Below are 24,974 nucleotides of genomic sequence, written 5' to 3' on the forward strand. Positions count from 1 at the left end.
ACAAGGCTTTAATCCATTTATGCATAGCGTCTAGAAAACAGGCCTTTGCAAACAGCGTAGACCCAGATGAGACGCCGCATAATGCGGCAATTCATCAGGGTCTGCGCTGTTTGGTTAAAGGAATTTCTGTAAGAAATATTGTAAATATAGAAATAAATAAACTAGACATCCCTCATTTTGGAAATAAATTGATCCAATTTAGAAGGATTGGAGAGTCCACTAGGCATAAATGGGTTAATAACGGTTTTTCTTTTTGTTAATGTGATTTTCCAGGCCAAAGATGAATGTATACGTAACAGCGAGTAATCGTGTTAGCTCAGTAACGCAAAGCATTGTCGTTGACGTGTTCTTCAAGCCCAACAACATTAATTTCACCGTCGCTTCCATGCCTGGCAACACGACATCGCCACTCCTTTTCTATTTGGAATTCATGTCTTCTGCAAAACTGCCTATGAAAACAGTCAATATAACCATCGATTATTCGCATGGGTCTAACGCTTTCGAAACAAGATATTTGAATGATACTATCGTTTTACCGCTCATTAACAGTTACTCTCACATTTTTGACATGCAAGGGCTATTCATGGTTTCCGCATGTTTACGTAATCATCTTGGGGACTACAATCAGTCCATAGAAATTGCCGTGTGGGACTCTTTGATACCACTTAAATTTATCGTCGTAAATGGTTCCGGAAAATATATTACAAACACGACAGCTTCATTTGAATTTACTGGAGTGCCTAATTTTGGATTTAAGTACACAATAAACTATGGCGACGGAACAATGACGTCAAACACAACAGACAGTATAATGTACGTAAATTATGGTTTGACAACTTTCAATCACGTGTACTCAACAGCCGGAGTCTACACACTTCGATGGACAGCATACAACGGTCATTCTCCTTACAACCGCACCGGAAGGATTACCATACTTGTACAAAACCGGGTTCCTACTGATGGATACACACTGGCGCCGGATAACAAAAAATATCCATGGCTGAATTTGCAAACAATCAGCATTCCGGTTAATATAACGTTGAATAGCAGTGTGCATTTACCAACGAACGCCACTTGCGTGTTTGACCCTGATGACGGCAATACCAGCGTTCATCGTCTGGTGTATGACAGTCATTTCTTCAACCACAATCACATGTACCGGGACGAGGGAATCTTCAACGCAAGCTTTAATTGCTCCAACGAAGTTAGCTGGTATATCTACGAGTATTCCATCGAGGTGGTCAAATACAACGCATCTTTCCTCAGTGTTATCTTTGAGCATCCTTGTTCCCTTAAATGTGTCAGATAGTGTGACTGTTTATTTCCACATTGAAAACGGAGGCTTTGCGCTGATTCCGCTAGGTGTTAATCTTGATTGGGATTTCGGAGATTCCACACAGAGATTCCGTGGTGTATAACCGTACCACGTACACACATACCTACTCTGAACGTGGTGACTACACAGTGAAGGTGAACGTTACAGCACTTACTACAAACACATCAAATTCATGTTCTAACCCATTGCGGTTAGGCATTATGCATTTCGAGTATAATAAAACGATTTCGTACATTAACACCAGTGGTAGTGGTATCTGGTATAAAATGTATGGACATTTAGGTGTACAAGCAAAGTTCAATATAATGTATAATACAACTAATTATGATTTTTGTAACGCCGTCAATTACAGCGGCTGTGTTGTCGAGTTTCTCTGCCCACAATGGGGATATTCTATAGTTACCGCAACTGCTAGCAACGGAACGTTTATAGAGATCGACCATGTCAATGTGACGTGTGACAATCCAATCATAGATTTGAAAACAGACATTCCAACTGATTTAACTATACCGAACGGAACTGTTGATGCAAGGCTTCGAATATCTGCGACAGCACTTTACCTTCCGGTTGTATCTTGTGTATTCAATATGGGAGATCCAATCAAGAAAGGGAACTATCGCTTCGTGCAGGAAGTGACCTACATTAAACCGTTTGTTTTTGAAAACTTTCAATACATCGCTATTGGGATACATACAATTACAATATACTGCTGGAATCTTATCAGCTCACAAAACTTTACTCAGAAAATCCGAGTCGAAAATACAGATTTTACAGTAAGCGGTTTATTTGACCGTTACTATTCGCAGTTTGAATCTCCAATGTATCTTTCGTCCATGATTGATACGGGTATATTTAGCAGATTTGAAATAAAGGCTCCGTCTACTCAGAAGACACATTACAATTTATGGTTACTAACGTATCAAATTGGGCACAGCCTCCGAATAGACACGAGCTTCTCTTTACTCGCGGTCTTCTTTTACCGGAGACAAAGCATTTAATCCATCTCGAAATTCGTTTCTTAGAGGAAATTGAAAACTACTTATTTGAGCCAACGTACGTGCAATTTAGTCATGCCTCCACCTCATGCAAGCCTCGTCGGCGGACACCGGCGATGGACCAACAGAGGAGCGGTTACCGTGGATGCAGTGTCGGAATCGTATGATCCAGTGACCCTTGCTAATGGGAGCTCTTTGGTGTTTGCATGGGACTGTAAGGCGTGAGTATTATAAGTATTAACATACAGTTTGTACTTAAAGCACCAGTTTAACAACATGCGGCACGTCGCATTTATCAAAAATGCAATTGTGTCATACATATGGGACACAAATACAATGCATGTGCATGTGTTCATATCAGAGGAGTTTTAAATTGTATTAGATCTTTGATAATGATGATAAATTAATCCTATTTTTGTCGGTGGAAAATATAAAGACAACGAATCTATCTTGTTCACAGCTTAGATGCCGGTAGTTTTGAAGACGCTACTTCAAGACGGCGACAAGTAGCTGCAACTATGACCATCGTCAGTACAGGAGTAATTTCATTGAACACGAGCGCCGCCCCAGACATTATGACTTCTACGTTGTCAGTGTGTTTGTAGACAATCAACGCGGTGGCAACGCGTCATTTACGCAGACCATCGGCGTCCCGTCTGTATATGTGACTCCGCTAAGCATTAGGTACATATACTTTTCTTATCGATTTAACTGAGAAAAAACAACAACACTATACTATACTATTAAAATATTTATAACCGTTTTGTTTGTTTTACTTAAATTTAAGTTAAACGAGATTCATGTATAGGTTGAGATGTAGTGCTTTGGAAAATAATTTCAACTCCTGGTTTTAAATCAAACTAAAGCAATATATTATTCTATTAAGTGTAATCTTCGACCTAATTTCCGTATAAATACTCAGCGTGAAAAATATTTAAACATGTGCACGAGTTAATAAACCTGGAACACATGGCTTGCGCTAGATTTAATAGTTCACGCACCACGCAAATATACGCCGTATCATGCGATTCGGGTTCTTACAACGTATTCGAACAGAGTAGCTCCAAATACGCCTCCCCAGCCGTCTAGGGCGCTAAGGAGGCATACTGTTCGCTAATGAGACCACGACACCTTGCGCGACATTTGTGCAGAGAGAGTACCTCCATACCAGACTGCGGCGCGAATTTATATTGTATTATACCCATTTCCGCGCGACGCTACGTTCATAGTACCTATATATATTACTAACGCAAAATATATATATATATATATATATATATATATATATATATATATATATATATATATATATATATATATATATATATATATATATATATATATATATATATATATTAATCATCCTTCATGTTTTATATTAATCATCCTTCATGTTTTCAGGTGCACTATAAATTGCCTGTTAAAAGTTGCTGTCACCTCAAAATTACAACTGGTGCCCAGGCTATCCAACAACTGTCCCGGTTCATTTAATTGGACGCTACAAGAATACAATAATGGCATATACAAACCCAAAGGTTTAGATGGCATTCCTGAAAATGGTAAACAGTAATTCGTTATTTCTATTTGTTATATATTCACATAGATTATATTTTATGTATTATGACGGTGGAACTTTAAAGTTTATTACAATATTGACAAAATGTGTCGATTTCCCTTGCAACAATTTTCTCGGAATTAAATTTTGGTAAGGAAAGATTTTTTGTGACACGAAAGGCGTTAGAATATAATAGAACTGCTAGACGCCATTCTATTCATGCGTGCGTGTATGCTTCCGATCGCCACACTATACTTTGCCAAACTCCTACAAGTCGTATACGATTGTCGTCAAACGTTTACAAATTTACAGAATAATAGTCAGTTTATAATTTGCAAAGAACGTTTGTCCTTTCTGAAATAGTGTATATTTCCACGGTTTTGTTATTGATTTCTACTGTTATAATAAAGGGAATCAAAAGTTCTTTTGACAGCTATGCAGCGTGGGGCGGGATACACTGGCCTTGTCTTCTTTTTGTTAAAATTGAGAATCGACTGGCTGTTAAATCAATATATTGTATCACTTGTGTCATCGATGAGTATTATTTATTTATGGCATCATCCCCAAAAGATGAAAACTCAATTTAGACAAACTATCTCATCGTTAAGAATTAAATAAAACAGCAACTTGCATTGAATAAAAACAATGTTCTATGTCATGCTTCATTAATGTTTAGCGATGAAATTTCAATTTTATATCAGGTCTTAACAGTCGGTCCATAACCATTTCTGCCAATAAATTGGAACCTGGCAAAAAATACCTTTTAACGTTGGTCATGACCATGAAGGGCGACGGTTTGACGTACGGACCGGCCTACTACGAGTTTGTTACCAATCTTCCACCGAGAGACGGGCACTGCAGAGTGATTCCCTATACAGGCGACATCAGAGAAAACGATTCCATTAGTCTGAGCAATTCTTCAACCGCTACACGTATAAACTATTGCACGAATATATTTATATTCATTACCTTACCTGAGTACAACATGCCCATTGTGAGCAATTTGGATACATTGATATCGGTCGCCCGTCCGTCTGTGTGTCAGTCTTTCCGCCCGTCAACTTAACCTTCAAACAGCAACCCCTAACCCGCTTGGCATATTTTTACGAACCCTCACATACATGATCATTCGGCAACCCCTTGTTAAAGTCGCCGCATGTGTTGGTCACTAGAGCGGAAATATATTTGTTTAAATCTACATCTCAGAAACGCAAATATTAAATATATCCTGTGTTACAAAGAATAATTTTCCTTTAGAAAACATAGTTTGTCATATTATGCCCCTTCCGTCGAAAATGAGCGAAATAGCATGGTATTTAAACATCGTCTGATGGTCCGCTGTCAAATTAATTCAGATCGTGCTTCTGTGGTCAAAAATAGCCGCACCCTACGGGTTAAGTGTGTTCCTCATATTTATAAAGTGAACGTTTTAAAAAAACGTATCGGATCCGGAGGTTTGGTCGTGGCATGCAACATTGGATGGTTGTCAACTACCAAGTTTGCTCAAATCATGAACCAAGATTCAAAATATATCCCGACTAAGGGGGTATTCGTTTTCCAGCCCTTTGTTCTCTTATGTTTCTTATACGTTTACAATAAAAATCTTGTCCTCTAAAACACCAAGGCCCATATGTTTGGTGCTTTATGATATGTTTGTCGTCTACCAAGTGCGGTTACCTCCTGTCATTGTGGTCAAAATTGATCCCGTTAAGGATTTACATGAGTAATAATAATAGATATAATTACAAAATCAAAATCTCTGAAACTGAAAAGCCCAGAGGTTTGGTATTTGGCATGTGTCATAGAGTGCTCGCCCTCTTCCAAGTTTGTTCGTATCTTTGGTTTAATTGTGCCCCGTCCTAGGGATTACTCGTTTTCCCTACAGACAAAGATTGAAAACGTAGAAAAATCTTCTATGAAACCGCAAGGCCCAAAGGTATAGAATGAGGAAACAACATCGTATAGACCTCCTCTTCCACGTTATTGAATGTTTGACACTGTGGTTAAATCCCTGCACAAGGCATCACCAGTTGTACATGCATTAATTGAGGGAAACTTTAAAACATCTAATTTTATTCAATCGTAGAGGACAATGCTTTCATGTTTGATATGAAGATTCTTCTTAAATTAATGTAGTTTGTTCAATTTATATCCCTTGGTGTCAAAACTGGCTTAGCCTATGGGTGCGCTAATTTACATATATTTGAATGTGGAAAACCTTTAAAAAAATATTTTTGCCTAAAACCGCAAATTCCAAACCTGTCATATTTGCATGTTGTATCATGAATACGCCATCTTCAAATTCGGTTCAAACTAACCCTCTTTGGTAAAAATAGCCTCGCCCCAGGGATCACCCACTGTACCTTGACTTATAGATGGAAAACCTTTTCAAATATTGATATCTGAAAAAGCCACGTCTTTCATATGATGTAGCGTCATCTAAAGGTCATCTACAAAGTTTGTAAAAACGATGCATCTGTGTCACAATTGATCACACCTTTGTGGTGGTGTGGACTGTTATACAGACTTAAAAATATATGTTCAAATTAAGCACATGTCGTCACAAATAGCCCAAATCTAGTAATCTCGAATATTGTGTAATCGAGTTACAATTTCTCAAGTGAGCGTTCAATTATCCTCAGGATCTTCATTTGCATTCCTCGTCATGATATTAGCGAATGGGCATATAGTATTAACCCTTTCGATGTGATGTATGTGTGTGAATGTAACTTCTTAATAGTTTGACTTACTCCTTTCTGTATTAATTGTTATCAAGAATGAAGTTGTTATATCGTGCACTTTACATTCATTGTTGTGCCTATTAAAATGATTAAATTTATTGAGTTTCAGAAAGGAAATAAGCTTAACCGATACATTTGAGTATACATAAATTAATAGCTTTTAACAGAATAATCCCAATCAAACGATTGAAGAAGTCACAGATTAGACCTTGAGTGTATGTATATAATTACTTGCAGCCTATTCGTTATTGGCAACCCAACAAAAGTTCAACATGACGTGTCTTGGCTGGAAGGACGAAGGCTGGACAGCCTCCAACTTCACGACTGACCAGCCTCTGCTCTACTACTTCTATGTTAGATACAGTGGTGTTGAGACCGAGAAACAGATACTGTATTTTGATCGTAAGATGGTCGTTCTGTGTGTCTTCATTTTACTCAGTATTTATCAATAACTTGAATGCTATGTAATAAAGTAATACATACATCGTTTATGATGTGAAATATTATACTTATCTTGTTTTTAAATTACGTCTTTTGCAGCTGGCCATAACGTCCAACATAGTCAGCTTTCAGGCTGGCGACCCAGAAAACATGTACAGGGCAACAGCTATCATTCGAGTATCAGATATATTTGGAGATTATGAAGAAGTGAAGTACATATTGACGGTATGTTTTAAAAAACAACATAAATAAATAAATAAATAATGATAATTTCGATAAAACAAATTAGGACCGTTTTGATTTTTTACTCCATGTGGGACCTTGGTACATTACTTGCACAGGAATATGGATTCCCAACAGCTCCGCTAATGCATGCAATTTTAACGTGTCAGTGTCTCAATTAATTAATATAGGGTATTAAATAATTTAGCATTTAATACAATATTTCCTATAACAAATTTATTTTTTCGCTAAAAATGAATATCGAGAGCATATTAACGAATTTCGAAACGAGTTTTATGAAATATAGTATTTAATGACAACGAGTGTCAGATAATTTTATGACATGGTCGTAAACACTAAAACAACAACAAAAATCATTTAACGTAACAATCTGATTGATTATAAGAAGTGTTGACTGACGAGCCGTCATTTGGCGTTGATTGCGTTGACTGACGAGCCGTCATTTGGCGTTGATTGCGTTATTTCAGCAAAATGCCTGAATGCGACTGGTCAGTTAAAGGACGCGTTTCTAATAAAAACACTCGAAGTGTAATTTTAAAATACGTAAAATCAATCTATTCGTAATAATTACATAACACAGGAAGCAAATAAAACTTGTAATAAAACACAATTACAGCGAAATTTTCCGTTTTAACTAATATTTAAGAATGTAAGCTGATTTCTTAATTGCAACATACCAATGTGTATTATATATTTCGCCGGTGATATGTTTTGAACATCATCAAATAAGTTAATGTCATAATATATCATATAAACACACATAAAAACCCTGTGTATACGCAAATTCACTGTGCAAGTTCGTGAACTGCGGATACATCGCAAAAATCATATAACACGAAATGTTATGTCACCAGCATTATTTTTTCTCCAACCCAACATCGTTATTACAAAAAAGGACGAAACGTTTAAGGTGCAACTAAACAGATACGGATCGAATCGTGTTGCTTATAGTATTTGAATTGAATAAAAAGAGTGTATATTTACGGAACTCACTTTCTATTCTCATGTACGAACTTACTTTGTATGGTTTCAGAAAATGTTTTAAGAATTTAGTCACATAGCTTTGCTCGTTATTGCACTCAAAAAATAAAAACGATACAACTTCTACCAAAACAACATTTTATTTCCGATTTCGCAGATTTGTTTTGCTCAGAGAGATGTTCATTCGAAGCGATATCTTAAAATGTGTGTGTATGTCAGTATTTGTGTCTTGTTCTGAGAAAACTGTGCTTAATTCATGTGCGTAAAGTGTCGTCCCAGATTAGTCTGTGCAGTTCGCACAGGCTAATCAGGGACGACACTTTCCGCTTTAATGGTATTTTTAGTTTCGAGGAAGTCCCTCCTTACCTTGAATCAAGTTTAGGCGAAAGTGTCGTCCCGGATTAGCCTGTGCGGACTGCACAGGCTAATCTGGGACGACACTTTACGCACATGTATTATGCCCAGTTTTATCAGAACAAGACACATTTATTGGCCTTTGCTTTCTGTGTTACTACCACTTACGTGCATGTGCGCAATATGGTAGAGTACGCCAAACATTAGCACGGCCAATATTGCTGCGTTACCGACGTCAGCTGAACGACTGCAACTAGTTAAATCGTTCGTTAGCGCTTTCGACGAGGAGATGATCAAAGCCAACAGAACCGCGGATTACAGGACGCTGTCGCGGAGGATCATGGATATTACATCTGTCTATAACAACTTGGTATGTTTGATTGTATGAATATTTGCACGCATAATGCCATTTTGAGTATGCCCTTCGCCTTATGCGCTGTAGAAGCACTTATTTTTAGGACCATTATAAGCATATCTTTATCTTGCGCAAGGTAGTATTAAGTTCATGAATATCGTTAAATATTTTTACTTGACCAATCGTTTGTCGTTAATTTTTTCACGTATCGTCAATTTAATCGGACGTCCGTAAGTAGAACACCTTGTTATTTACATTATACTTACCAAATCTAGAAGTTGTTTTTTGTTTAAAGTAAAATGCGTGATGGAAAACATTGACGCCAAATTTGTTAATACTTAAAATGCAGTTGTAAGCTGACCAAAGGCTCGCAAAGATGTTATACAATAAAGAAAGTTTAATACTCTATCCAGGTATAAACACATACAAACTTGTGTCCTGTGCATACGCAAATCCTTGTGCAAGCTCGTTATGCAAGAATGCATCGCACAATTTCTTTTATTCACTATAACATGTTACCGGCAATGGCTTTCCTCTGCATTTCGACCCAACATTGTTATTCGAAAAAGACATTCGAAAAACACCTAAGGTGCTACTAAATAGGTACGGGTGGAATTCTGTTGCTTGAAGTTTTTAAAATCATTAATGTATTTTGGATTTTTGGACCTTTGTATTACAACACATGTCCTTGCTGCAAATAATAACCTAATTTTGTATACATGCTGCGCACACATTTTTTATAACGGTAATGATGTACTTTCTTAACCAATGTATGCTTAGTGGACTCTCCCATCCTTCTAAAGTGGATTAATTTATTTTCAAAATAAGGGATGTCAAGTTTATTTATTTCTATATTTAGAATATTTCTTGCAAAAATTCCTTTAATCAAACAGCGCAGACCCAGGTGAGACACCGCATCATGCGGCGTCTCATCTGGGTCTACGCTGTTTTCTAATGCCATTTTTATAGACGCTATGCATTAATGGGTTAAAATCTAAAAGAAGTTTTAATTTGAAATAAAAATAAAATACTTATTTATTGTGTACAAATATCATATACATCTTCCGCCATACATCAACGATAGTTTAGAAATTATGCTTCTACTGTGTTGTTTCATCTTTCAGAAACTTAACATTTCCGGTATAGAGTTGACCCCTGAAGACCTGTTGTCGCTCGGCAACCATATGAAGGAAGGCTCAAACCGCTCGATGTCCTGGGAGGAGTACTATAAACTGATTGTGGAAGTTGTCGACACCACTGTGGCCGACTATCTGATGCAGGTGGTGATATACAAAAGCACTGTATAGTTGGTAACCGTTATTTAGCACATCATAAGTTCCAAGGGCCAATTGGAAAGCGTTGTTGTTAGGGTCTTGATTGACATGATTTGAATCCCACCGACACGTTTATATGTTTAGATGTAAATAATGCCAAACAATTGCAAAAGTTCTTTAGAAAGACATTGTAGTCGAAAATAGTAGCCTTAGAGGTACCTGTAATACCAATATTCATGAATCAAAATTTACATTGTTTGCTAACTTCTCCTAATAATACAAATACCTATGATTAAAAAGACACTAGAAACTGATTGTATATTCTTTTGTTCAATTAGGTGGGCGAAAACTACGCACACATGCTTCTATATAGCGTGAAAACCTGGCCTTCTAACAAACAAATGACAAGTGTCTCCATCGACACAATTAGCAGAGCATTGGCCGCCACGGTATCCAACAAGGACTACGCAAACGTGACCACGATTGTAAGTCTTTCTGGATCAAACTCTTCGCAGCTATCACCAAGTACGAAAAAACTTGAGCAGTCATAAGTGATCAGACAGATCTGTATTATTAAAATGTAAATGCACATTATGACATCTACCGTCATCTGAAGTATATTTCGGCTTTGTGTATCCGTCATTTACTGTGTTGTCTATTACTTTGCAAATTAGAGAAAATCAATTTTATTAAACACAGTTGATCACTCTGTATGACCTTATGTCGTAGAGTATAAGGACTACTCTTATATGCAATTGCATTCTGGTTATAATTCCTAAGTGGAATGTGTTCGCTGCAGATAATGGCCTCTGAAGGGGCGAGTATAATGGCGGACAATATAGCCAAAATGGTCACCCAAAGGACGATCCCAAACACGGAACAAATGAACTCAGCCGTTCAGGGTAGGTGTAGAAACGGGTAGCAGGAAAGTGATTCGATCGCTGTTTCTGTATAAAGGAAGCGAATAAACTACATATTGTATCGATCGCTGTCTATAGAGATAGCTATACAATGCTTTATTTTTTATTCGTTATTTTTAATTAAGAGTGAACAAGGCTTTAGTCGAACACTCTTTAGACTGGAATAGTGCATAGTAATTAAAACTTGAAGTGTATTGTTTAAAGTAAACTTTACAGACAGCACTATTTATTATGCAAATTAAATAGCCCGTTTTTAAAAATAGTATAAGTACAATACAGTGTATTCGTATCAGATTAGAAGATTTTGCATGTCAATAAAACACCGTTTGTTACTTGATGTCATTAACAAATATAATTGTGTTGCTCATTTCAGGGGTGCTTTGTTTAATCCAGAAATGCCTTAACGACCTGCAAACCATTCTGACACCAAATCTGCCCCAGGACCCGACAGTGGACGTGATGCGGAATTACCTGGAATATATTAAGATATTTACACCTGGGGGGACCGCTGCTCTGAGTCTTCAAGAGCAAACTTTTCTCGCTCAAAAACAACTGCAGAAGTACTATGTACAAAAGGTGTTGAAATCCGAAGCGGTAAGTTATACAATTGGTACAACGCGATCATGCGGTATTTATTAAATATGGAGATTTATGGTATTGAATTGTAAAATGGTACAATATTTAGCGGTATAAGAAAAATGCACAACATCGCATTATATAGCAGATGCCATTTAATAAATATGATATCACTTAAGTACCGATAGGAAATTGTTCAAGTAAGAATTGTCTAAATGTTTATCCACGTAACGTTTGGCGCTGGATTATCGCACTAACCGTATTAAACCAAAATAACATTTTACGCATTTGCATGAAGACACGTTGAGTTATGTGTAGACACGCCTTCACTTATTTCGATAATTTACAGTCTCAAAAAGCTTTGCCGTATCTGACGTCAGCGCTCCGCAAACTGACGGATTACCTGTCCCAGCTTATCCAGCTCGATGACGAGAAGCTAATCCTTGAAAACGAGCTACTCTTCATTTCCGCCGAGAAAAGAATTGTCAAAGACGTGGCGGGGACAGCGTTAAAACGACCCCGTGTTGACGTTTATCTCACTGGTTTAACGACAACGGCTCAGAGCCCGGTGGAATGTGACGCCAATCAAGTGACGTTTAAGGTAAACGATAACGTCCTCAACTTCAGACCATTCAACTGCTTTAATGACCATTGTTTCTAGCTTTTAGCCATATAAGGCGTCTGTAAACATTACAAACATCAACGACCTTAAACACGATTTACTTGGTATATAAATAAAATGTTATTTAGCAGCGTTGTTTACAATTCTCTAATATATTTTGACTGGTACAAAGCTGGCACACTCAATGTGGATATTCCTATCCCCTTGTCCGATTGAGAATATAAGCTGTATGCTTGTCCACTGTTAAATGACCTAACACTTTTTTTACAGCACATAATTTTCAAGAAAAACCCGTATTTCTGGGGCGAGTTCGCCGACCGGATCACCTCGTATGTTCCCGTGCTGCAAATCGACGGAGCGGTTTTACCTAATGCACGAGTGACATATTCATTGCAAAACAAAGTCGAGGCCGCGTGCATGTAATTTCATAATATATATTAGATAGTGTTATCTCGTTGTCACACTTGTTTCCATTACGCAGATAGGGATTATCGCTGATTTAACACATATTGGTGCATACATGTTGAAGAGTTTAGTTTTCATTTGAACAAATATCAAATATATGTAACTCCTCACATGTGTCTTATGGAGTCATTTGATTCTATAAATTTGTGTAGTGAGAAACCTTTTCGCTGCTATAAACACAACTAGAATAATTGTCAAAAGGAATGTACAATTTCATGCATTCATTACACTACCTCACCCGCTGCAAATTACCCGTTAAATTCTCACACCTATGTGCAAAATATGTATTCGATGCTCGTTTTTGTTAAAAGAAACTGCTAAATAACGAGGTTATTATTCGATGGGTATAAATAAAAAGTAATCAAAATATCTGCCCTTGTAATGCACGTTTGGTAATGAGCAGCGAAAAAGCCAAGATAGTTCAAGGAATAATCTATTAAACCATGCGTCTCTCACCATGTTTCGTGACAGCGACAAGACGCCGTCCTACAAAGCAGACGATGCTGACAAAATGATCTACATGGTGTTCGACAGGCGACACGCGGCAGACGACATATTGTTCTTCATCCGGCCCAACACCACTGGTTTGGTATGTCGAAATCAAGGCCCACCATTCGAAGACTTACATAAAAGAGCAGATTAGTACTTAAGAAAATTTAGCTGATTTTTGTAATACTCCTGATAATGTAAAAAATAATCATCTTTACAAAATATACTGAATTTGAGTGGGTTATTACCATATAAATTTCAAATTAACAGTGCATTTATAATTAAAGTTCTTCGTCTGAATTCAGGACCATTGTAAATACAGGTCGTGAATATGACCCAGGAATACAATTCTGAAGACATGATGGGAAAGGCAATAAAATGACGGTTAATGAACTTGCAATTCCAGCCCTTTTATTTTTAAATGTCTACGGCAATGCTTATAAAATTTGTAACTATAATAATGGATTAATCAATACTCACTTGTTATCAACATAAAATACAATAAGGCTTTGGAGAGATAAATAAAAGCAAGAATAAACTACACTAGGTTTAAATAATGACCCGATTGTTGGAAATATTCCGGTTAACGTTCAATGTCACAACAATATCTCCATATGCGAGTAAATGTGTACTATATTGTAGAAATACGATGTCTACTTGAGAGTCGCCGAAAAGCCAAACGTGCCAGAGAAAAAATTCGACTACTCTACGGCCATTAAAACCAACCATTGGACTAATGAAGACGGGTATAAACTGCTCATTAAATCGGGCGAGTTTGCAGGAACCGGCAAGATATGGATTGCTCTAAGGCCTTTGCTAGGTATTAAACATGTCAATGATTTCCGATAAAAAAATACTTAAGATCCCCAAAAAGAAGTGTTGGTCATCGGCGTTGTTCTTCACATGAAGCAAGCGAGCGACACAACTTAATTAATAGTTTTTAATTCTGACATTTCCATAGCCGAATATTCAATAGAGCGATAAAAGTGGTACTTTTTTAACCTGCTGATCTACCTTATTGTTATGTTTTTATTCAACAGTATGTCAGTAGCAGCACTTAGGACCATTTTTTCCCTTGTAGTAGGCCATTAGTTAAGCTTTTGAACATGTTTTATAATTGTTCTTTGAACTGCTCGAACCACACACGTCGATGCCATCAAGCGAATCGATATATCAGTACTGTTGTTTTTATTAGCAATTACTGACTTTTTGTTTTGAAATAAAAACTCTTTTATGTGTGTTGTATCGCATCATAATTGCCTTGAGATGAAATTAAGTAGGTAACCATGATTGTGATGTGTGTTTATGCACCTGTTTTGGTTAATTGTAAGTCAGCATGTTCACATTTTGATTAATTTTAATCAGTAAGTAATTATTTAGGTGTGATGTGATTTATTTGGTATTTGTGTTAGTATAAGGTCACAATTCTAATGAAATTTGATTTAGCCGGTAACTTTCCAGCATTGTTTTGTTTGGTAAATGTACTGGTAAGATATGGGCCGCGCTCTGTGAAAAGAGCATGTGCGTAAAGTGTCGTCCCAAATTAGCATGTGCAGTCCGCACAGGCTAATCAGGGACGACATTTTCCGCTTTAAAGATTTTTTTTGTTTAACGAAAGTCTCTTCTTAGCAAAAATCTTGTTCAGGCGGAAAGTGCACAGGCTAATCAGGGACGACACTTTCCGCACATGCATTTAACCTCATTTTCACAGAGCACGGCAATATTATTTGATTGGTAACACTGCTTGTGAGATACAAAACAGCTGTTAACAAAATTGAATTATTTGAATTGTTTGTAAGTTTGCAACGTAGTTGAAATCTTTACTTACGTTAAGTTGATAAACTGCAAGTACCATCAGAGTAAGTTGCTACAAAATTTAAGGGTCACCATGATTTTGATGACTGGTTTAAAAAAACAACTACTGAAATTTTTGCGATGTTAGGAGAAATAACATATCATTTGATACAGAAATGATGTGCGTACAATTATGAAATTAGTTGACCATGCAGCCAAATAAATAAATAAAGGTAATGGGTGACACAAAAGTTATTGCGTTCCATGGTTGATTGGTCCATTAAAATTGTTAAGTATATATACAACTGCTTTTAACAATGTTTTATGTAAACATTTACCGGTTGTAATTATTTATATTGACAAAATAGGTCAAAAAGATAACAGCATATATAAATGTATAATATAATGTAATTTTTCCATAAAACTGTAAGTTCGTTAATAATTTTAAAAAATCCCCGAAAAATTAAACCGCGACCATGCATGTATGAAAACAGTTTCAAAAGATAGTGCAAATAATTAAAAGAAAGTTGAATCATTTAAAATGTAACGTTTATGAAAACGTGCATGGACGGATAACAGAGTGCGGGATCACGTGACTTTAGATTGTAATGCTGCGTATGACAATTTGAAATACATACATACCTTTATTTATTACGATGGGTTTTTGTTTAAAAATTCATGTATACTGCACGATTATGCTTCATGCAACGTGAAATTTTGTCACCGTTTTCAGACGTATTCCAGATATAACAGTTTTCCTTTTACCCATCGAACTATAGATATCTTAGCACAATCTGTTTCTGTAGCACTGATGCGGAGCCGGATAGTCAATAATCAGTCGACAGAAATAAAAATGTACATCGTTCTTATGTTTGTCGAAGGGTTTGCAATAGATCGATTGGATCTGTCACCGTGTCTCTGTATATACTAGACATGATTGTTCATTTACACGTTTAACATTAAAGAATTCCGGCTAATTGTTTCTCCATTTTCATTGTGTTTATGCCTTTTACTTGCAAACAGGCGCTGAAGGGTCTAACGATATTACGTTGCTAACGAAGCAATTTTGCGCAAACGTCACCAGCGTCAGTTGTCTAGCCTGGGTACAGAAGAACGGCGCATACGTCTGGGACAAGGACAAGTGCTTGGTACATTATACTTTTATCACCTGATCATAATGTGTGAGAAGAACCAAACCATTATGTGAATTTATAATAAAAGAATGAAATTCAATGCCTACACGTACATGAAGGAATTTTTCTTGTGTCGCTGTCCAATTTTGTGTATGCATTAAAGTTTCATAAGAAATATTAAAATTTAAGTGGTTATTTAAAAAGGCTGAAATGATAATATATAATGCGAATTACATGTAGATTTAATGTTAAAATTGTTCATTGTTGTGGTTAACCCATTTATGCCTAGCGTCTAAAAAAAAAGGTCTTGGCAAACAGCATAGATCATGAGGCGTCTCATCAGGGTCTGCGCTGTTTGCTTAAAGGAATTTCTGTATGAAATATTCTAAATATAGAAATTATTTTAATGGACATCCCTAACTTTGGAAATAAATTTATCCAATTTAGAAGGATGGGACAGCCCACTAGGCATAAATGGGTTAAATTGCGTTCCAGTTGCACGTACATTCTTTAGATGCAACATATCTTGAAAATAATGTTGAAATAACACCAGGTGTTGATAGTGTTACTAGGTTCATGTGAATCCTTTTAAAATAAACACACTTTTCTGAAAGTTGCTTTATAGATGGCGTAAGTCACCAAATATGGCATCAAGCACGAAAAAATCGGACATTTTATTCCCCTTGTAGGTCTCTCCGACAAGTACTCGCTCGGTGACGGTGTGCGATTGTGAGAACATGATGCGAACAGCAAACGCCGAGCCAATGACTGTCGGGACAACATCTTACGTACCTCTAAGCGAGATTGACTTTGACAACGAGGATGTTGACGAGCTTCCGCTTGGCCGCGACCCGGTGGTAGGCGTCATCCTCGCTGTGGGCTCGTTGTACGTTCTCTTCGCGCTATGGGCATGGCGGGAAGACCAGAAAGACAAATATAAGGTGGGGAACTACATGTTTATTTACAAAACTAGTTTGGATCATTTTGTTTTATTTTGTGGTTATATGATTTTAGGCGACATAATTGAAATATAATAAATAAAATCGACGAATATACCTTGTTTTGTGGATTTCAAGACAATGCTTATCTATGAAATAAGAAAACAACGAACAGTTTTTCGTTGTTTGCTATCTCCTGAACTCTGAGTGGCAATGTGTTTATGATAAATCGTAATAATCGAAAATACTTCTGTTAATGGGTCTATACAGATGCATACATCCATCTTGTTACGTGTCTCTAGTGGTCGTACTCACTCCTCATTGACAACGATATCGCCGACGGCGCCTTCTACATCGTGAGCGTGTACACGGGTCTGCGGTCGGCGTCGGGAACAAACTCCAAGGTCGGCTTCATTCTGGTTGGAGAGGACGAATCAACCGACATCCGCCGGATGGACGACGATTCACATGTTGTACGTTTATGTAGAGTGTGACGGAAGAATAAATCATGCTTATTTTGTGAAGGATGGATACCACTTGTCAATGTTTAACGCTGTAATTATGCCCCCAGAATAACCAGTTTGAGAAAATGATAAATATTCGAAAAAGTTCATAATACAAGAATATCGTCCGCTATAATAAGTGATGTATGGTAAACATTGTTTTGTATACTGTAAATTACTTATTACTTTACGTGTTACAGATTGAATAACACTTAACAACTTCCACTGTGTGAACTTAATTTACAACAGAAATTTAATTCGTAAAAAAATAATATTTTATCAAAAATATCTTATTGTGTCGGGGGTTACAATTGAAGATGTTTGGACATTTTCCCAAACTATTGAGGTTTGTGAAAAATCCATGTGGGTTAAGTATTGATATTAACTTACATGAGTATCTGAGGCAAATGTGTGGAGACGGCTTTTGCGCTATATTGCACAGGGGTTTGAAAGGGGAAGTGTGCGGACGTTCGTCATGAGCACAAGACGTCACCTGGGCGAGCTGATTTGTCTGCGCATCTGGCATGACGACAACGGCGGTAACAACTCCTCCTGGTTTCTCAATAAGGTGGTCGTCACTGATCTAGCTAACGACACACGGTAAGGAATTCTGTTCTGGCAACTATTTCATTTTTACAAACAACGCACGTTCCGTCGTTTAAAAAAAAATGTTGTATTTGTTACTTCGTGCATGTTTTAAATCTTCTTGCTAGAAAATCGAAATAAGAGTAATCACATATATGATAATATAGAAAAACAAGGCCCGCGTTCCAAGGGAAATGTGCCATTATTCAAGAACAGTAATATTGTAAACATCACGCCAGATTCATCAAATTTCAACGTTTTGAAAATTCAAAAAATCTTTCCATTTGGTTTTGAAGGTACGTGTTTGAGTGCAATCATTGGTTTGACTATGACACCGGAGACAAAAAAGTAGACCGGATATTGACAGCGCAGAAGCGCAACCACTCCTACACGGAATTTATCTTGCATACGGCCGCCGAGTACCACCTTTGGTTCTCCGTATTTCTGCGTCCGATGCGGAGCAACTTCACGCGCGTTCAGCGCTTGTCGTGCCTGCTGGGAATGATGTGCATCACAATGATCGTCAGCACTATGGTTATTCGAATTCCGAACGAAAACGCGAGTCTTTACGAAACTAAGATAGGCCCTTTCCGATTCTCGCTAAAAAACGTACAAGTGGCTTTAATATCTTTAGCAGTAGGCACTGTAGTCGTTACCATCGCTTCGTTCTTTTTCAAAAATACCGAGAACAATGAAAACAAACGATATCGATCCTGGGTTCTGGACAAATACAGAAAGGCGAACGCAAGGTTGAATTTCGACCCTTCGGTGGTGGGTCGCGAATTTGTGCCACCGGCGGAAGACGCGCTGCAATACAATTACTTCTTCTTGCCACATTACTGCATCTACGTGGGCTGGATGATCCTTGTGATGTCGGTGGTTGTTTCGATGTCCCTTACAGTGATATACAGCGATGCCTGGGAGCTGATCAAGTCAGAAGAATGGATGACAACAGTCTGCATCTCCGTCCTGTGCTCCATGTTTGTGACAGAAGTGATCAAGGTATTGTTATAACTGTTTCTGTAACAGCTTGTGTACGCTTTCGTAACTGCAACTTAAAGCATAATTTTGTCGACAAAATAAATTTTCCTTGAATGGTTTGGCCTTTTTATGCCCCCTTTCGAAGAAAAGGGAGTATATAGTATTCGCACTGTATGTCCGTCAGTCTGTCTGTCTGCCAGTCTGTCTGTCAGTCTGTCAGTCTGTCACACTTTTCGTGTCCGCTCTCTAATTAAAATATTTTTCATCCGATCTTTACCAAACTTGGTCAGAAGTTGTATCTAGAAAATATCAAGGTCAAGTTCGAATATGGGTCATGCCGGGTCAAAAACTAGGTCACGGGGTCACTTAGTGCATTTCAAGGATTAAGCATGGTGTCCGCTCTCTATATGAAGTAGTTTTCATCTGATCTTTACCAAATTTGGTCAGAAGTTGTATCAAGACAATATGTAGGTCAAGTTCGAATATGGGTCATGCCGGGTCAAAAACTAGGTAACGGGGTCACTTAGTGCATTTCAAGGATTTCGCATGGTGTCCGCTCCCTAGTTTATGTTTAGATGTAATTATCCTTTTTCTTTCATTTCATTTCATATATTTTCTGAAGAAATTCTTATTGTTTACATTCTGTTAAGTGCAATGTCAAGGTCGTCCGCTGTTGGAAAATTTCTATTTTAAAACGGATTGACCTACTTGTAATTTTTAATAAGAAATTTCGGCCAATCAGCGCCATCGTTATATAAGCCTATTAACCAATACAAACGCCGCTTTTTAACAGCGTTAGACACAGCCAATATGCAGTTTATAATGAGTATTGCATTTATATCCTATCTAATTTAATGATAAGTAAAGCTATTTTTTAAATTACTAGATTTTTATTTAAGCACCGCACCAACACTGCACAGTTTTCTATTTGTATAAATGGTGCAGCCTAGAAAAATCAGGCTGTCGATTTTACGGCCGTTTTCGACCTTTTAATGCAGAGTTTTATGTTAAGCAGTGTGCTCGGGCAATGGTTTATTAACCGAAGTCCCGAGGGGTAACAACCACATTACCGTAGTCAGTCTAGTTTATGTGGCTTTCTGATTTATTTCGATATTCTTAGACATTTGTATGCCCCAGAAGGAGGGCTTATAGTGATCGGACTGTCCGCCCGTCTGTCCGTCACACTTTGCGTTTAGATTTCGAAAAATGCTCATAACTTCTATGTCGCTTCAAATAGCAATTTCATATTTGGCATGCATGTGTATATGGACAAGGCCTTTCCATACGCACACAAATTTTGACCCCTGTGACCTTGACCTTGAACTTAGGGTCCGCGTTTAGGTTTCGAAATCTGCGTTTAGGTTTCGAAAAAAGCTCATAACTTTTACCAAGCGTTCATAGGGGGCATAAGTCATCTTATGGTGACAGCTATTGTTTATTTAGTTCTTATTCCCCGTATATTTTTGTCAATATACAAAGTACATTGCATTTATTTAGCTTAAATTTTTAAATACTCATTATATTTAATAAAGGAGAAGATTTTAAAAAGCATAAAATCAAATATCATACAAATAGATGCACGTGTTCGTTTATTTCACTGCTAGAAACCACATTAAAGTTTTAGTTTTTGAATAAAAACGTAGTCTAAAAACAAACTTTTTTATGATATAATGATTTTAATTTAGCAGGCGATAAAGCACATAAGTATATATGTAGATTTAGTTAAGGGGAATAACGTGCTCTTGTTATGTTAAGTTCCTCAAACTCACACCATGGTAATTTGTTGGTTCAAAGGTGGCGTGTTTCATACTGGTATACGCCATAATGTGTCCCAGAGTGTACGAGCCGCCTGATCCTGTGATCGACGTTGACAACCTGGAAGAGATCACGAAGCGTAACTCAGCAACATTGAACATAGGACCGCGTAAGAACATTGTTTGATTGTGTCTGTTTATACTTAACCCATTTATGCCTAGCGTCTAGAAAAAAGGCCTTGGCAAACAGTGTAGACCCAGATGAGACGCCGAATGATGCGGCGTCTCATCAGGGTCTGCGCTGTTTGCTCAAAGGAATTTCTGTAAGAAATATTCTAAATATAGAAATAAGTATACTAGAAATCCCAAATTTTGGAAATATTTGATCCAATTTAGAACGATGGGAGAGTCCACTAGGCATTAATGGGTTAATATAAATATGTTCGAAATTTCATGCATGGCCAAACAAGTTAAATTTAATTGTATTATAAGGAACATTCGGTGTGTCCCATTTCTTGGCATATTGGCAAATGCACGGTATTTGAATGAGTTCGTTTCAGCCATTTGTATTTATTGTTGATTTTGTCTGCATGCCATATTGGACTAAACATATAATCTTGTGGTTGTCACGTTCAACGCCACACTGGATCATATAATAGAATTAATAGCTTCTATCATTTCTCATGCTTATGACACGATTGGCAGTTCTAAGTGTGTATACTCTTCCATGCGAATATATATATTTTTTAATTTTAAACATTTCAAGAGTATGTCCTTTTCCATACAAATAACAACGTTTAACCTCAATGAACACATGAAGATATAAACGCTTCTCCATACCATGGGTCAGCAATGGCACCATTGAACCATGTACAGCTATTGCTAATGTAAGCTTCTTTTATTGATTGTTTCCACACAGATTTTCAACGAGTGTTGCCGCTCCCCAAGATCCCGGACGCAGAGACTCTGATAAACAACCAGATCAATCGCATCCGTAACCATCAACTATTTAAGATCGTCTCTCAGCTGGTCCTCTACAGCGGTCTCCTGTACATCGTGTACAAGATCAGCTACGAAAGCCGTGATCCCAGATCATTCGATCTAAAGAACCACGTCAGCAAGATGTTTACCTTTTCAAAAGTAAATGAGTATTGACTACTGTTTCTAGAATATTAATTGTTCATCCAGAATGATGGAGATATCTGAAACATGGTACGAATGAAATGAAAACAGAATGAGATTATAATGAGCAACACAATATACAGATAGTCATATAGTGATATTCCTCTATCCCCTGTTGAGTCATTGGTATAGCCCTTTACCAATGGCTGGTTGAGATGTGAGTTCAACGTTAATAAAATCGAAATCTCTGATTGCAATTGAACACGTGAACATTAAAGTGTTTTGCTACCTGCAAACTGAGATATACTTGTATACATATAATGTAAATGTTAGTTGAATGCACATGACTAGAATATTGAAAAACAAGACAAGTGAACGCTCATGGTGGGTCAAACTGGCCCCACTCTAGGGATTATTATGCCCCGTTATCAAATGCACATAATCCTTTAACCAAATTGAAATTAACGCGATCTTGATGAACGTCGTGGAGGTTTGGAAGTTGGCATCGCAACTGTAGGTGGTTCCGATGTTGATGGTACACGTTGTTGAGGCACTGATTGAGGCGGAGCTACTGTGGGTGCTTTCTGAGCTACTGGAGTAGGAGCAGTCGGAGGGAGATGTTGATTGCCATGCGGGGTGTCCTGAGGATCAATAGCCATGTTATAGGGAACCTGGCATTTTCGGTTGGGGGTTAAGTATGTTCATATATCCGGGTAAAGCGACAGAAATTGGCTGAAGAGGCGACATAGACTGATGCGCGGGTATGGATACGCCCTGTATATCAGTGGGAATCGTCTGTGGAGCTGGGGGTGGATACACAGGTGTATAACTGCGCAGGAACTTCCTGTTGCATAGGGTAACTCGTCCTGAGCCGTCCACTCGTATTGCATATAGGTCGAATTGACGAACTTCAATAACATGACCTGTTTTGTCCCATTTTAATGGGTAACGACCAGTCTGATTTTGAATCCTAACAAAGTCGCCAACTTTAAGTGGTGGCAAGCACCGTCTGTTTCTAAGAGCAGCTTACCGTAGGTTTAAGGTGTCTTGTCATGTGTCATGAGGTAAGTAGCGGCCTGGGAGAATGGGTATGAAGTCCTTTACGGCACGACCAAAAAAACACATAGCTGGTGAAAGTTTTGTATCATGGTCGGGGGTGTTCCGTTACTGTAGGATAGACCGTTGAAAAGCATCAGTGTTGAACTCGCCATTTGGTTCAGCGTTTTCAGTGAGCATCCGTTTTACTGTTTTGACACCAACCTCCGCTCTACAATTACTGTGAGGGTATGTCACAGATGACAGTCTATGGTGTACTCTCCAAGTTTTTAAGAAATCCCGAGTTGACATGAGAGGTAAATTCCGGGCCGCCATCTGACGCCAGTTCATCTGGTATTCCGAAAGTGACAAACGTTTTTTTTCAAACTGTCAATGAGACCTGTTGATCCGTTTGTAGTTTGTTCAATGATCGGCCAGTTTGAATATCTGTCGATTATCACAAGATAGCTCACATTCTGATGAAAGAAGTCGGCGCATATGCATTGAAACGGGTATTCAGCGTACACCAATGGTGTCGGGGGAGAATTCGGTTGAGATGGTTCCATTCTATTGCAGTGTGTACAATTCTTCCTTATAGCAATTATGTCGGCTGTGATTCCTGGCCAGAATACTGATTGCTTCGCTCTGGATGTCATCGATGTGACACCTTGGTGTGCAGAATGAAGCGATGCTAATATAGTCTGTCTCAGAGAAGGGGTAATCACCAGTCGATCTTTGTAAATAACAACACCGTCAACCGTAGATAACTGGTCTCTAATCTCATAGAAGCTCTGTAGGGACATTGGGAGATCAGAACGAGTATCTGGGGCACCTGCCTCGATGATCTCTACTAATTTGTGCATGTTCTCGTCACTCGATGTAGCCATGCGCACTTTGTCCCACGTAACACATTTTCAAGTTTAAAAACCGAGCTGACGGCTGAAGAGTAGAGGTAGAATTTATTTTCCAAACAGACTGCGGACACGTCATCAATTAGTACCATAATCTTTCCTTTTCCAGTTAGGTTGCGTGAGACGGCGTATGGTGCTCGATGTTTCGCACCTGGTATATACAGCATTTTGAATTTGTAACGAAGCGTCTTCCCTTTTAAGTTCCGGAGTCGAGCATTTGGGATCTTTTCAAGGGATCGGTGACCTAAAAGTTTTTAAAGGGGCTTATGATCCACAGCAATAATAAGGTTATTGCATCCAAACACAAATTAGCGAGCTTTTTCAAGAGCATCAGCCACCGCCAATGCTTCTCCCTCAACCGGTGCATATCGCTATTCGGTGGCGTAGTAAATCTGCTCCCCACTAAAGAGGTGTTCCAGCCAGTGGCACAGCAAAATGGTTCAGTCTTAGCACACAATGTTTCTGAAAGAGCCAGAACCCTATACCTGTTTAGACCAATCAGTGGCTAAACAAGTTGGTTTACGTGGATCAAATATGCGCACACCATTTTCAATCTCGTTGATGATCACTGCCTTTGATTCTTGGAATATATCCTCCAAATGTGAATCCCATGTAAATTGTGTACTTGGTTTTCACAATTGACGGAATGGGAGCATCCGGTTTGTCATACTAAACGCGTAGGAAACCTGGTTAATAAGCCCGAACTATGAGCGTACGTCTGTAATGTTCTTGGGTGTTGGGAAGTCGAGAATGGCTTGTATATATCTCAAACATGGGCGAACACTGTCCAAAGTGATTTCAAAACCAGCAAATTCCACACTATCCTGAGCAAAGACAAACTTATCTAGATTAAGCGTTATACCGTTTTGTC

The 24,974-nt window shown here is 38.0% G+C and overlaps 1 protein-coding gene across 1 annotated transcript in view; it reads left to right on the plus strand.

The window, feature by feature from the left end:
- Positions 1 to 24,974, plus strand: part of LOC127866326 (uncharacterized) — a 107,129-nt gene that overhangs the window by 74,719 nt on the left and 7,436 nt on the right. The window contains exons 24-46 of the mRNA XM_052406792.1: positions 274 to 1,308; positions 2,427 to 2,552; positions 2,815 to 3,015; positions 3,733 to 3,890; positions 4,588 to 4,818; positions 6,865 to 7,037; positions 7,168 to 7,293; positions 8,837 to 9,016; positions 10,126 to 10,281; positions 10,614 to 10,760; positions 11,075 to 11,177; positions 11,569 to 11,789; positions 12,121 to 12,372; positions 12,664 to 12,812; positions 13,330 to 13,447; positions 13,990 to 14,167; positions 16,165 to 16,289; positions 16,964 to 17,215; positions 17,515 to 17,685; positions 18,158 to 18,315; positions 18,597 to 19,302; positions 21,076 to 21,205; positions 21,955 to 22,175. Of these exons, the coding sequence (XP_052262752.1) occupies positions 274 to 1,308; positions 2,427 to 2,552; positions 2,815 to 3,015; positions 3,733 to 3,890; positions 4,588 to 4,818; positions 6,865 to 7,037; positions 7,168 to 7,293; positions 8,837 to 9,016; positions 10,126 to 10,281; positions 10,614 to 10,760; positions 11,075 to 11,177; positions 11,569 to 11,789; positions 12,121 to 12,372; positions 12,664 to 12,812; positions 13,330 to 13,447; positions 13,990 to 14,167; positions 16,165 to 16,289; positions 16,964 to 17,215; positions 17,515 to 17,685; positions 18,158 to 18,315; positions 18,597 to 19,302; positions 21,076 to 21,205; positions 21,955 to 22,175 (5,317 nt within the window). The remainder of the gene's footprint in view (positions 1 to 273; positions 1,309 to 2,426; positions 2,553 to 2,814; positions 3,016 to 3,732; positions 3,891 to 4,587; positions 4,819 to 6,864; positions 7,038 to 7,167; positions 7,294 to 8,836; positions 9,017 to 10,125; positions 10,282 to 10,613; positions 10,761 to 11,074; positions 11,178 to 11,568; positions 11,790 to 12,120; positions 12,373 to 12,663; positions 12,813 to 13,329; positions 13,448 to 13,989; positions 14,168 to 16,164; positions 16,290 to 16,963; positions 17,216 to 17,514; positions 17,686 to 18,157; positions 18,316 to 18,596; positions 19,303 to 21,075; positions 21,206 to 21,954; positions 22,176 to 24,974) is intronic.

The sequence above is a fragment of the Dreissena polymorpha genome, chromosome 2 (assembly GCF_020536995.1).
Source record: "Dreissena polymorpha isolate Duluth1 chromosome 2, UMN_Dpol_1.0, whole genome shotgun sequence".
Classification (NCBI taxonomy): domain Eukaryota; kingdom Metazoa; phylum Mollusca; class Bivalvia; order Myida; family Dreissenidae; genus Dreissena; species Dreissena polymorpha.